The sequence below is a fragment of the Sinocyclocheilus anshuiensis genome, unplaced genomic scaffold, assembly GCF_001515605.1.
Source record: "Sinocyclocheilus anshuiensis isolate Anshui unplaced genomic scaffold, SAMN03320099.WGS_v1.1 scaffold219, whole genome shotgun sequence".
Lineage (NCBI taxonomy): Eukaryota > Metazoa > Chordata > Actinopteri > Cypriniformes > Cyprinidae > Sinocyclocheilus > Sinocyclocheilus anshuiensis.
The window spans coordinates 637,681-651,606 of record NW_015548200.1 but is presented as its reverse complement, the minus strand read 5'-3'; the positions used below and the strand labels follow the sequence as shown (position 1 = coordinate 651,606).

At 38.2% G+C, this 13,926-nt stretch overlaps 1 protein-coding gene across 1 annotated transcript in view; it reads left to right on the top strand.

Moving 5' to 3' along the window:
* Positions 1-13,926, top strand: part of LOC107653297 (VPS10 domain-containing receptor SorCS2-like) — a 164,386-nt gene that overhangs the window by 119,029 nt on the left and 31,431 nt on the right. The window contains exons 4-6 of the mRNA XM_016439971.1: positions 9,661-9,825; positions 10,720-10,793; positions 12,776-12,840. Of these exons, the coding sequence (XP_016295457.1) occupies positions 9,661-9,825; positions 10,720-10,793; positions 12,776-12,840 (304 nt within the window). The remainder of the gene's footprint in view (positions 1-9,660; positions 9,826-10,719; positions 10,794-12,775; positions 12,841-13,926) is intronic.

Here is a 13,926-nt window from a genome sequence, read left to right as displayed (position 1 = left end):
GGTTTGAGTTAAAAATCTTCGTTTGTGTTCTACTGAAGAAACAAAGTCACCTACATCTTGGATGCCCTGGGGGTAAGCAGATAAACATCAAATTTTCATTTTTGGGTGAACTATCCCTTTAAATTAGCTTCAGCATCAGACAGAAGCCTGTTGTTGATAGAGTTATACAAAGATGTTAATGTTTTTATTGGTACACAGTGCAGACCCCTTCAAATAATACGCAAATGAATGCAAACATACAGTAGCTTCACTCGCAGCCTCAACACCATCACCTTGACTGATAAATTCCCAGCTCTTTCCTGTCAAATCTACATTGGTGTTGTGGTTCACTGCATAATATCGTTAGTGAAGCAAACCAAAGATGACATGCACCAACATTAACAGAAATGAAATGTTGCTGCATGCAAATTTTTATCTCCGTTTCCATTTTGATTTTTCCATTGGAAGCCAAACCAATTCCATATTACATTATCGCTAGTGGTTTAGCACTTAGTTGTCGAGTAATGCTGTTATGTTTGTGTCCTCAGGGGCACTATTTATATCCCGATCTTTCTCTGTCAAATAGACAGTAAATTGCTTCGGTCTTGCTTGGTTGTCTGCTCATGATGTGCTGGGTAATAGGTGTTTTCACTGTCACGGGTTATGATGGCTGTTGACAGAAGCCATCACCCTATCGCGGGCCATTTTCATCAAGTCATAAGCTCTGTGATTGTCAAACCATCGTCTTGTAAAAGTGCATATCACAGAACAGTGTGATCCTTAAAGAGATTGTTCACCCAAAAATTTAAAATCTGTCATATCTATATACGAGTAATAAACACAAGCATGCTGAGCTAAATTATTTGTGCATTTCACCTATTATGAGCATTTGACGTTTGTCTCTTATGCATTTACTTTTTTTAAACTTTTTTTTTTATGTAGCAAACGCTCATGTACACTGATTTAAATGTTTTAAATGAAATGTCTAAGATTTAAATGTGTCAGTTAATTTGCACGGAAAGTTACTTTATTTTAGGGAATCAGCAGATGGACTGGATTCTACTAAATATTCATGTTTTGGCTTTACCTTTTTGTTTATTTGATAAATTATCCAGATGGACACTCCATACATCTGCATGAAATAACAGCACTTTGGTATTCATACAATTAATAGATGTTCATAAGTACAGTTCAAGAATGGAAAGCAGAAGCAAAACTCTTGATGTAATTGACTTGCATTAACAGCATCATGTCTGCACTTTGCGATTGAATGTAACATCCTAATATCCACACGTGTGGGGAAAAAACTTCTCTTGGGATTCTTTCTCTGTATCTGCTTGTGTGTCTTACTCTGCTTCTCTCGTCCTCTCTGTCACCTCTTCCAGACACTGGCAAAAGTTCCTCTACCTTGTTTCTATTGACATCCGGTAATCCGTTTACAGCTGTTCACTATAGCTGTGAAAATACAAGAGCATTTGCCATCTTTGCCTTCACACCCTCAGACATTAAGAATAAATAAGGCAAGTGAGAATGAATGAGGGGAGAGAGAGAGTTTGACTAATGATGTTTCCATGTGAGCTAAATTCCCCATTATTGACACAATAGGTAATTATTCCACCTATTCCTCACCTTAAAAATGAGCAAGAATGTTTGAATTGGTTTGTCTCCCACTCACTTGACTGGTGAGGAGTGCCTGACGACAACGGTCTCCACGGCGACCACATGGTAACCAGGGTAACCTGGCCTTTGACACTAGATCAGTTTTCAGAGGAAATAGGTCGAACCTTTGGCACGGAAAGGAGGGTCTCTATCGCCTCTTATTGCAGAGCTATACTTGCAATCATGTTTGGTTAATCTTGTTTGGTTAACATTACTCACATTAGTTTAACTTTCAGCATTGTCTCTTTTTTTGAGTATGTGTCTTGGACCGTTATTCTGCCCATAGTCCAACACAGAAGCCGCTTCCTCCTCTCTCTCAGAGTGAGTCATTCAAGTGCATCCTCACTTTCTTTTTCAGAGGAGCTATGAACTCTACTCTCCATTTTTGTCAACACTTGGCCTCCTGCTTAAAATGAGAACCAAAAAACTGCAGAAGTAATGATATAGGGAGGTTGCAATTATATTTAATTGTTATTATATTTCATTTAATTTAATTGTCAATAATCTCTAACTAATCTCATTAGTATTAGTATTATTGTTGGTAAAATATATTTTATAGTATTAGCTTTGATCTGGTTTAACACTGTATTAAATCAAGGCAGAAATAAGAAGCATATATTTCATGGAGTAAAAGGAAACGTGAATTTTACTTTGTGTTATTTGATTTATTTATTTGTTTGTTTGTTTATTTACGGAAAAGTCAGAAAGGAGAAATATCATTAAAGAAAATTCAGTTTAATCGTAGTTGTTCTCCTTTAGGGTTACATCTGCTGACTGTTTATACATCCTTTCCCCATGACAGAGTCTCAAGTCACAGTTCTGGCTAACATAATACAACATGAAGAAATAGTCCCATTTCCTCTTGCTTTCTGCCTCCATTCTCTGTCCATCTCAATAGATAAGTCTCTCTTCGACCTCTCTGTCTTCATTATTGTCCTGTCTGCAAGTGGAATACGGCAAAATAATCTCGCCATTCTCAGGGTTTAACATGATGGTTCAATAAAAGCTAAATGAAATGGAAAAGCATTTTCTTTTTTCAAATAGAGATTTGCTGATACATAAAGCAAACAGCATTCTATTTCATTTTGGGGAGAGTGAAAGGTCAACCTTTCATTTACCCCAACTACTATTTACTCCTCTCTTCTCTCTCTCTCTCTACCACCCCAGTGTTATCCCTATACGCTGTGTGCAGCCATCAGGATTTAAATTGACTATGACTACACAAGTCTGTGGCCTCAAAAATAACTGCCACATTTATCCATGAATCATCAAAGTCGAATAACAGCAACCATTTTATCATGAGGATGCATATTTTGTCCTTTGAAGCCCGAATTAAGCATCTGTATCCAAAGCCATTTCCCCCATTTTAGACATATCTGTGTCAGACAAACAAATTGAAATGACAGTTACTCATGTGGCAGTTACAGTACAAGTGCAGCTATTCAGACGTGTACCTGTGAATGTGCAGCCGTTTGATTTCACCCACGGTGAGTGAGTGCTAGGAATATTACTGGCAAAGTTTGTGTTTGCTTTTTAATCCCCACAATTCTTCAGAGGAGAGAGGTCCTGCATTTATGATAATCAATCAGACATGCTGAAAGGTTTGAGCATACACAGCCCCGTCCAAAAAATATTAGCTAGTGTGCGTCTCTGCCAAGACATACAGAGTCTGGTCTTAAACTATTTGCTTAATGCCTCTGAGATCAGCGCAGCACAGAAAAAGGTGTAAAACATTTCATGATGAAAATTGTGTAGTACAGCATGAGGTTAATAATGTAACTAGATCTCATTCACTGCAATGTTTTATTTTCACCTAAATCCTAGCAGTAGTTTTGATAGTAGGTAAATGGTCACAGAGGGCTAGTCTCATGTAGGGTTGACCTTTTGCCATCAAGTAGCCCTTTTCTTTTATGGTCGTGCCCTTGAGCAAATGACACTTAGCCTCTTGTTGCTACAGGGGTACTATTGCTGTAATTAGTGTAGCAGATGATGAAAATTGTCTGCTAAAAGGCAAAGTCATAATCTCTGTCTAAATATCACTAACTGAGCTCTCAGTGTGTATGAGGTAGAACTCGGAACCAAGAGCAGCTTTTTACTGGAACTGAATGATTTTCATGACCATCAGTTCTGCTAATGGATTTTTCATGTTCATTCTTCCGTGTTCCCTGTATTACTGTTCAGGGTGAAACATACAGCGTGACCAGTGAAGTCCAGCTGCAAAGAGAAAAACTCATATAAGCAGGCTCTTCTAACGATGCTGTATTTATTAATCTTAGTTCGTGTTAATTTCAGTGTTAGTTAATAACATTAAATAATGTTAACAAATTAAACCTTATTGTAATTCAAAAATGGACTTGAAATGACTGATTTCTATTTCAGGCTGTAAGAAACACAAATTTTGCTCTTACAATAGGTACAATAATTCATTTTTAAGTTATATGTGTAAAATTATTCTAAACTTAATTTCAAATTGAAGGGCCTTGGAGGGCCAAACCTTTATATTAAATTTGAACAGTGACTGCTTAGAGTAGCAGCTTTTAAATGAACTGCTGTTTTAAAATTTTCCCATCAAATCTGCTGTAACGTTGTTATCATAATGGAGACAAAGGCCCATATGGCGCTTTTTGCGTGTTTAAAGTGGTAGGCTGAGATTACTCACTCAGATCTCACTGGAGTCAGAATCAGCGAGCCCCTGCTGAGACGGGGAAGGAGATTAAGCTTTCCCTGTGGAGAATCTGTGCCGTTTTGACCCAAAAAGACTGTCTGGAATTGGTGACTACATATGGAGAAATTTTCACATTGGGTCCTTCCTACTGTTAATTGATAGACATAGGTCCATTAGGTCATAGAGATTATGTGATTGCTCATCACTGCTTTTTATAACAGAGTTTTAAAGTTGCAGGTTTACATGAAATCCATGTTTGCAGAACTCAGCAGAAAGATCTGGAAATTTTTGTGTATTTATTTTGATAATTTGATTATGCTTTCAGTTACCAATAACAGTGTAGTATGGAGCACCGCACATGACATTTGAAAAAAAAAAAAAAGGATATTGTGTTCATTAATTTGTTCCCTTATTAATTTGTTTACTTGTATCTATTTTTTCTTCCACATGTCATGTGCAGGGCTCCGTAGTGTAGCACTCTTTCAACTCCATTTAACACATTTTACTGTGTATTTAAGGATTATTTGACAAACACATTTTAGCAGATTTCCCAATAAAATTAGAAAAGAAATAGTGAGTAAAAAAGACTGCAGATTCTGCCTATATAAATGTTATGGATGAAACAGTATTTGTGTTTATGAGAAATGGGGGAATCACTGTATCATCCAGCTTAATATAGGTGCTGGCTTTGTCTGTGCTTATTAATGGAGCAGAACTGATTGATTCCAGTATTGACTCTGAAAGGCATATATCATTGGCATTAATTAATCTACCTACATAATTCAGCAATTTCCAAATGCCCCAATTCAACCTAATCTCTTTAGTTTTTAGGGAGAGGATCTAAATAAGTTCCTTTCGAGGACTGTCACAGTTCAGCTGAGTTTAGATTATTCCATGTTTGTCTCCAGGAACACGTCTATATCATTAGTTATATACGTTTATTACTGTTGTGGTATCACACATCTAAACATGACTTAATTTAGCATATTTTATTAGTAAACAAATAAGCAAATGGGATTGCGCCTAATCGGATTGTTTCCCACCACAGTAAACCAAGGCTCCAATATATGATGCATGGCTGACTAAAGACCCTTATACACAATATGAATGCAACAAGAGATAAAACCATCTCAGTGTAATGGGTTTTTTTCCCATTCACCAGCTGTGACCGTGACAAGCGACAGGACATTGTTGATCACATGGTTTTTATTTATGCAGTGTCACTCTACATAGGCCTGCTCACTGTAAAAATCTCATCAGTCTCACTCCTCATAACTGTACATTATAGGGATTTAACGATACATCGATATGGATCAGTGCACTGATCAAGAATAATTGCACTTTGTAAAAAATGTATATATATTTTTAAGATGCACCATGTTAGCCACATCTGCATGCATGCATGTCTTAAAGGAAAAACCTCTCTCGAAAGAGACGACTTGTTTAACTGTTATAAAATGATTGTTACTGGGACTTTCTTGACTATTGTCATTGCTTATCTTGTTGCATCTCATTGAATCTCATCGAATTGTATCATGGTATGTTTTGAGGTCTCAGCAAATATTGTATCTCTGGTTAAGAGGATAGATGTCAGAATGTATCATGATGAAAAGTCTAATTTACAGCCTAGATCATGGAATACTAAATATCTTCTGATTGGCTGAGATTGTGTCATGTCACACAGTAGTCTCTCTTTCAGGGTGAACAAAGCACTTGTTGCTGGAAACGTGTTGCATCTTTCCTGGATAGGACATGGTGTAAGAAAATTGATCACTTGATCACAGGATCACCCCTACAATCCCACATATTAACATCATTAAGATTGGTTTAACTGTATTACTTGGCCACAACAGCTTTTTAAGGGTGTGTTTTTGCCATTTTTCTACCAACAGTCAAGGTGTACATGATTACACCCTCCTTAGGTCATGATCAGAGAGCCGAGACCCTGCAGTGCAGGAAACTGTATAACTGCTGCCAAGAACTGCGCCTACAGAGCAAAAAAAAAAAAAGTTACCTAGTAGTCCCAAGCACAAAGCTGTGATCATGCACACAGTGCGAGCATTGTTATCCCTTTTTTCCTTTTGTCTTCAGTGTTTTCATGGGTCCTCGTCCCTGGTGTAGGTGTTTGATGTGTGGGCTGTTCTTCAGTCTGAGCTCAGCCATTATGACAGGCAGGAGGGACTTAATAACAGTGCTTTCACCCCAAGCAAGCTCCTGACAAATTACCTGTGTGAGACCTGGATTTAGAGAAGGGTCAGTGGAAAGATCACGCTCTCTCACACACACAAGCACATACAAACATTTCCTTTGTCTCTCTTGAAAAGGGAGTCTCTTCACTGGCCTCTGTACCTTCACACTATCACACAGACATAATAGATGCTTAATGTCTATTCAAAGTGTTTGATGTGTGTGGGTGAATATTTCCATATTCCACATTTGGAGAGAAATAAAGAGAGAGGGGGATCTGTATATGTGTGATGTCACAAGCTTGCCTATTGGCAGAGGGTCTTTCTTAAAGGGATAGTTCACCCAAATTGAAAATTCTGTCTTTATTTACTCACCCTTAGCTTAACCCATATGCAAAAGAATGTATTTTTCAATGACAGTTCATAGTGATCATGGTCATATGCTATGACATTTAAGACTTTTAAGTCATAAAATAGCTTTGTGTGAGCACAAAAATGTATTTTAAAGGAATAGTTCACCCAAAAATGGAAATTCTGTCATCACTTACTCGCCCTCATGTTGTTCCAAAGCTGTTTGAGTTTCATTCTTCAGTGAAACAAGATATTTTGAGTAATGTCTGAGAAATATCTTTGAGAAGTGTTTTTTTTATTGATTGATTTATTGTCCATACAGTGGAAGTCAGTGGTCACCAAAACTTTCAACTGCCTTTGAATATATCTTCTTTTATGTTCTGCAGAAGAAAGAAAGTCAGGTTTGGAACAGCTAAGGGCAAGTAAATGATGACAGAATTTTTAGGAGAACTATCCCTTTAAGTTAATATTCACTCCATTGATATGTTCACTTAAAAACCACTGAGACTAGACTCAAGCATTGGGCAGGTTTGTGAATGAATAGTTTTTTTAAACCAGTTTTATGAACCGGATCTGCTTGTTTAAAAGAGCAATACACATTTCCGTTTAGAATGACTTGAGGAAGATTAAATGATGCTAGACTTGTGAACTATGCTTTTAATCTGTGCCACTGACTCTTGACCCCACTGTCTGTTTGAGGACTCTCACTAAGAGAATCATCTCTTCTAGGAATTCTATTTCTCTTTCTCTCTCTGAGAGGTGCATCAGGTAGAGCTAAGCCAGAATGCAAACCCGAGCAAGACGCGGTTGTTTCAGAAGAAGCTTTCAGCATTCAAACAGCACTCCATAATTCTCCCCTTGGCTTTTGTGCAGTTGAGTATTGAAAATTTGCCATTGCCGCAGTCAGTTTTCTTCAAGTCTGTCTTTTGTTCCAGTGGCTGAGCTCAGGTGCACAGAACAGACCTCTCTCACTCTCTCCCCCTCTTCATCTCTCTGTGCTTCTCATTTTCTCGCTCAGCACTGACTGGAAATCAAAAATGCCAATTTGCATATGAAATTGGGTGGAAAGCAAAATTAGTAGAGCTGCATTGAGTAAAAGCAGTTACACACACATGTACACTCAGACTTGTTTGTCCCTTTCGCTGGCTGCTCTGTTTACAAAGTTCCACTGCACCGAAGGACTCAGTGGAGTGTTTGAATTAGCGACTCGTTCAGAGCTTTGTCGCGTGATGAATATTACCGCTGTTCATTAGCATGAGTAATTAGGTCAATACTATCACGTGGTCTCGTTCATGAATGCTGTGTAAAGGTAAAGCATTTGAACATGGCAATTTCAGAGAAATGTTGAGACAAGCAGGATGATTGTTCTATCAGGTATTTGTGTAAATCCTCCAAGCTGTCTACATTGTCTTTCATCCAATAGACATACAAAGCTTGATTGTATTTAATGTCACTTGTCTATTGTGAAAGAGGATCCGGTTGGAGATCCTCCAACAGACCTACAGACATTTGCTAAAACCTCATTCTGAAGTGGCAGTCAGACATCATCATCGCAAACTTGTGATTATGCTCTTAAAGCACCATCAGCCACCACATTCTGCCCCATGTTGTTTTACCGGCCTCTATAGCCTCTTCCAGACCTGCCAGCTCGCCGTACTCCTCTGGGACAGTCACAGGATGTTGTTTGATGGCTTTTATCCACAGACCACAAAGGGGGCTCTGTGCTAAACTCTGTGAGTTATTGCTTTAAGAGGGACGTTTTACAGAGAGGAGATTCTTTCCTTTTTTTCCCCTAGATTCTTTGTTTTAGGATAGATAACTTGCTTCACAGAGATCCCTTTGAGAGTCTCTGTTTGTCAGTCCCTGTGAGGATCCCAGCTTGTTTTTCTGTACTGGTAGCAGGTAGTGAACTTGCCTCCCGTTAGAGACGCTTCACTACGCAGTTGGTTGAACAACAGCGCCACTTAAAGGAAGTTAAAGGAACTGTAGCTTACAACAAAGTTAGATTTGTTTGGTGAATTCACAAAACTCTGGGACATTCAGAGGCATAGATGTTATTCTGGATACTAGGCAAAAAAAATGTTCTGGCTAAGATATCGACTTCTGTTTTGCCTTTATGTGTCCTCTTTATCTTTTATTTGTAGCATGCATGTGTTTTTTTATGTGTGTGTTGAGCATCAAAAACAAAAAAAAAATACATTAGTGCGCTTTAAGTGTCTGAGTATAATATAGTTCACAGCTTTACTGTACAGTAAATAGATGATCTAGATTAGGATTGGCCATATAATAGATATCTAAACTATAGAGATTAACATAAGTGACACTTTACCAAAACTGGTTTTGTAATGCAATGAACAAAATATACTGCATAGTTAGATGACAAAAATGCATTATAATGTCTATATAAATATGTAAACATAATATAAACATAAATTACAGGTATATATAAATTATATATATATATATATATATATATACATATATATATGCTGTAAATATTTTAAATCTTGATTTTAACATTTAATACAACCATTTTTAGGTCTCTCCAGAGATGCTCAATTGAAAAATTTAAGGGGGTCTGAATACTTTCCGTACCCACTGTATATATATATATACTATATATAAAAGAAATGCACCTTAAATATTGCAGAAAAATTATTTTATATTTCACATATAAAAAGTAAAATATTGCACATTCTTTAATAAAAGGTTTACTCAGACAAATCTATGTTCAGGAAGCCATGCTTTGCCATCTAATATGTGTAAACTAAAGAACATACATCTTGACATGCAGTCACTGAAGACATTGTGTTTTTTTAGGTGATCTTGGTGAGCTCCAGCATCAATGAACGTGACCAGATGCTCTTCATCAGCACTGATGAGGGTTCATCCTTCCAACGGCAGCCTGTCTCCTTCACCGTGGATACACTCCTCTTCCATCCATCTGAGGAAGACAAACTTTTGGCTTACAGCAAGGAGGCGAAGGTCAGTGATGAAAGTGTTGGCCAACACAGATTATTGCAGTCGAGTAAATGACTATTAATGACACCAATTGAAGTCAGTGTTTTTTGGCAGCTTCAAACAAGTTGCTCACAAGACCATAATATGTCTTAATTCCAGCTGCATGTTCGTAGATTTTCTTGTCAGGCTTAACTGCCTGAATTAGTCTTTGTGGCTTTTTCAGTATTAATGATTTAGGTCTCGGCTGAATGCCTTGACCAACTGTTCTCAACACATTTCTCACCCAGCTTTGTTTATGGCTATGCTTTTTGCTTTCCAGCATATTGGCATCCTCATTATTAGAGTTATGAGCAGCACTGTTTGGCCTTCGGGCCATGGTTGTCTCTCGCTATAGAGCATGTTTACATTGTTAACGGCTGGGTGAGCAACGAGGCAAGATCTGTGTGTGTGTGCGTGAGTGTTTATGTGCAGTTGATGAATTGCTAAAACCCCTAGACACTGCTTGCAACACACTGCATTTATCATCTCTGAGATTAAATGGAAAAGACAATGAAAAGTGTGTATTTGTCTGTGTGTGCTGTTATGGTGCAGTTTGATGGGTATTTTCCATGCAAGTGGTGATCAATATATTCTCATTATAGGAATGATCAATTGAGGACAGATGCACACACGCACACACACAATCATACTTAACATATGTGATTTTAATTGGTATATATGGACAGTTTCCCACAACCTAATCGCTACAGTACACAATGAATACAGTATACAATGAATTGCTCATCTAATTCTCATGATCCTGAGAATTTGAAAAAGTGTATTTTACTCTAATCCAGTTTAAAAATCAATGTTATGACCATTGCTTCAAGCATCCAGTGGCAGTAAATAGTGATTTATTTGTCTTTCTTTATTTTTCAGCTGTATATCTCCACCGATCTGGGTCACAAATGGACTCTGCTGCAGGAGCGTGTTACTAAAGACAGAGTTTTCTGGTGATTTTTTAAAAGTCATTTTACACTACTTAAAGCAACCTTATGTTGTTTCAAACCTGTATGACTTTCTTCTGTGGAAAATCAAATCAGCTATTTAGCAGAATGTCTGAGCTGCTGTCTTCCATACAGTGGGGATGAGGGGCTGTAAAGCTTCACAAAAAACATTGTAAAGGTGGTGTGTAAGACTTCTGATGACATATGATGGGAAACAGACTAAAATATGAGCTGTTATTCACTTAAAATGTTGCTTGATGACTGTGGTCACCATTTACCTTCACTGGAAAACAGCAGCTTTGACATTCTGCTAAAAAGAACTTCTTTTGTATTCCACAGATGAACGCAAGTCTTTCTGGGTGTCAGTGTTGTTTTGTTTTACTTTACATTTCCCTCTGAGACTTTCTTTTAAATCTTTTTTCCCTCTCCATTCCCTCTTTCTCGTCATCCACCTTCTTAGTGGAATTCAACCCCTTTTTTCATTTTCCATTCCTCCGCTCCCTGGTTATGGTTCACTGCTACCACAGCTGGGATTGAAATCCTGTACAGAAGTGATTTATTTCTCCACCCCAACCAGTCATTCTGTCTGACCCTCTCTTTCTCTTTTTTGATCTCTCTTTCCTGATCTTTCGCTCTCTTCTGCTTGCGTGCCATCCTCCCAGCACACTTTACCAGATTCACATACACACGATATACGATCCTGTATAGTTTGTCTGTGGTTGATAGTGATAAAAGATCCTTTTCAGCATCTTTTCAGATGCTCCTGTCAGCATCTGCCATAATAAACCCCATCCAACACTTTTTATTTGGCTGGAGGTTTTACAATGACACTGTAAATCTGAAGCTATTTTTACTCTATTCCTCAGCAGCAGGGGGTTTGATAAGGGTCGTACCCTTTCCCTCTCTACTGTCTCCAAACCTCTTTAAAACATCTCAGAGAATTGCCTCAGAAGTCACGACAAAAGCAGTTCATAGTGAGGGTTGCTTCTCTCTCGTCCTCCCTGTCTGCTGCCTCGCTCATAAAACAACAGAAGGGGAGGTCTGGAGAGGAAAGATCATAAATCAGTGTGGCTTTAATGGACAGGGATGCTGTCTGGGAGGGTGGTCCTTACCGTGTGGTCAGGAGAGGTGTCTTGAGCTCATTGCAACTTATTATGTGATGTTGAGACATGACGGTCAAGTAATCTGCCATTAATCAATGTGGAGCAAGAGTATGTAGCCATTATGCTGCTGTGAATAATTTTTATGTAGTAAAGCATTGATTTAGAACCATTATTTTCCAGCTGAAAATTACACTGTCTGATAATTAACATTAATGTATTTTTTTTCCTAAGCCAATTAAGCGCAAACCCCAGCAGCCGATTTCATTGATCTTGTGAATCTGTTAAGGGTTCTGTTAATTTCCTGCTTGTTAAAATGCTTGTAAAATAATGTAGGTTTTGTGCATGTTTACTGAGCTAGAACTTCGCTGAGCAGCTTAGTAACCTCCAAACAATTGTCTTTAACACAGCTAGACAAAAGACAGTGAGCTGTCTGCGTTCCTTGAAACCAAGGACTTTGTATGTGTCTGTATGGTTGAGAAGGTTCTGCTAAGGGAATGTTTTAAAGGGATAGTTAAACCAAAAATGACATCCATTCTGTCATCATTTACTCACTATTATTTCACTTTTTTCTTCTACGGAACACAAAAGGTCACTGGTCAATGTTTGTGTGTGATTGCAAGCATTCAAGCTTTAAAAAGGACACAAAAGCACAAAAAAGAATCATAAAAATAGTTATGTACTATATTTGAGGTCTTTGTGTGAGAGGAAAGTCTTTAGAGTTTTCCTTTTTCTGTTAAATAAAGTCATCGGAACAACATGAAGGTGAGCAAATGATAACAGAATTGTAATTTTGGAGTGAACTATCCCTTTAAGATGTCCTTCTGTGTGTGAGTCAGTCTTGTTTGATCCTCTCTAACTACATACTAAGTGTATGCTTTGTTTAAGGGCCGTGACGGGGGTGGACGTGGATCCTGATTTGGTTCATATGGAGATTCAAGACATCGGTGGTGGTAAGGGAGCTCATGTGTTTATAGAACAGCGCATTTCAATTCAGTTTTACATACTGTATCAAACCACTGCGAACAAGGGCAGATGGGATGTTTAGGGCTTCAGTTTTGCCTCATTCAAACAAACCTCTTTCAGCGAAATTCCTCTTGGCTGAGCTGTTTTGTGAGGCTTGTGTGTTTGTGTGTGTGAAAGAGACCAGGAGTACAGATGCAAACTGTTGCACAGAGCTCCATCACACTCAAGCCAGTGAAGGTTAAACGCCGTCTGACAGTCACATTGCAACCTACAAACACATACACTCAACCCCTAAGGGAGGTGAACGAGTTGTGTCTAACCAGTATAAGAAAATCACACTGGACACATACATCAAGCCCTTCTTCTGATGAATGAACTTTCAGTTGTAGCTTTACTCTGTATCTGTTGGGTTTGTGTCACACTGACAGATGCAGACCTCAAGTGTTTTTTCTTCAGCTCAGTGGCTCCTTCAGCCTCTCATAGGATGTGCTGTGTGTGTGTGTGTGTGCGTGTGTTTGTGTGTGTGTGTGTGTGTGTGTGTGTGTGTGTGTGTGTGTGTGTGTGTGTGTGTGTGTGTGTGCACATCTGACCTTGTGTGACAGAAGACAGAAGCAAAGCGCTCAGCCATTCTAATTGCATTTTAATTAATTTCTCTACTGTACTGCTTTGATTAACCATTTGTCCTCTTCAGTGAAGTAGTATGCCTGTTTGTTTGCCTAAAATTAATAACAAAAAATAAAACCACAGAGAATGAGAGGAAACAACATTATGAGAATAGCAGTTAAGTTCCCCACTTTGATATGTAACCTTTGGCCATGATTTTTGGAGTATGCATTCTCCTCTAATATTTTCATCATTTTCCAATTGGTTGTAATTTTTATGCATGTGTGTGTGTGTGTGTGTGTGTGTGTGTTTTGTTGAGGTTGCTGAGCCAGCTATTGTGTGAGATTCTAAACAGAAAGGTCACGTCAACAGGGCACCTCGACACTGTTTTCCAATAATTAAAGGGGTCATATGATGCTGCTAAAAATAACATTATTTTGTGTATTTGGTGTAATGAAATGTGTTTATGC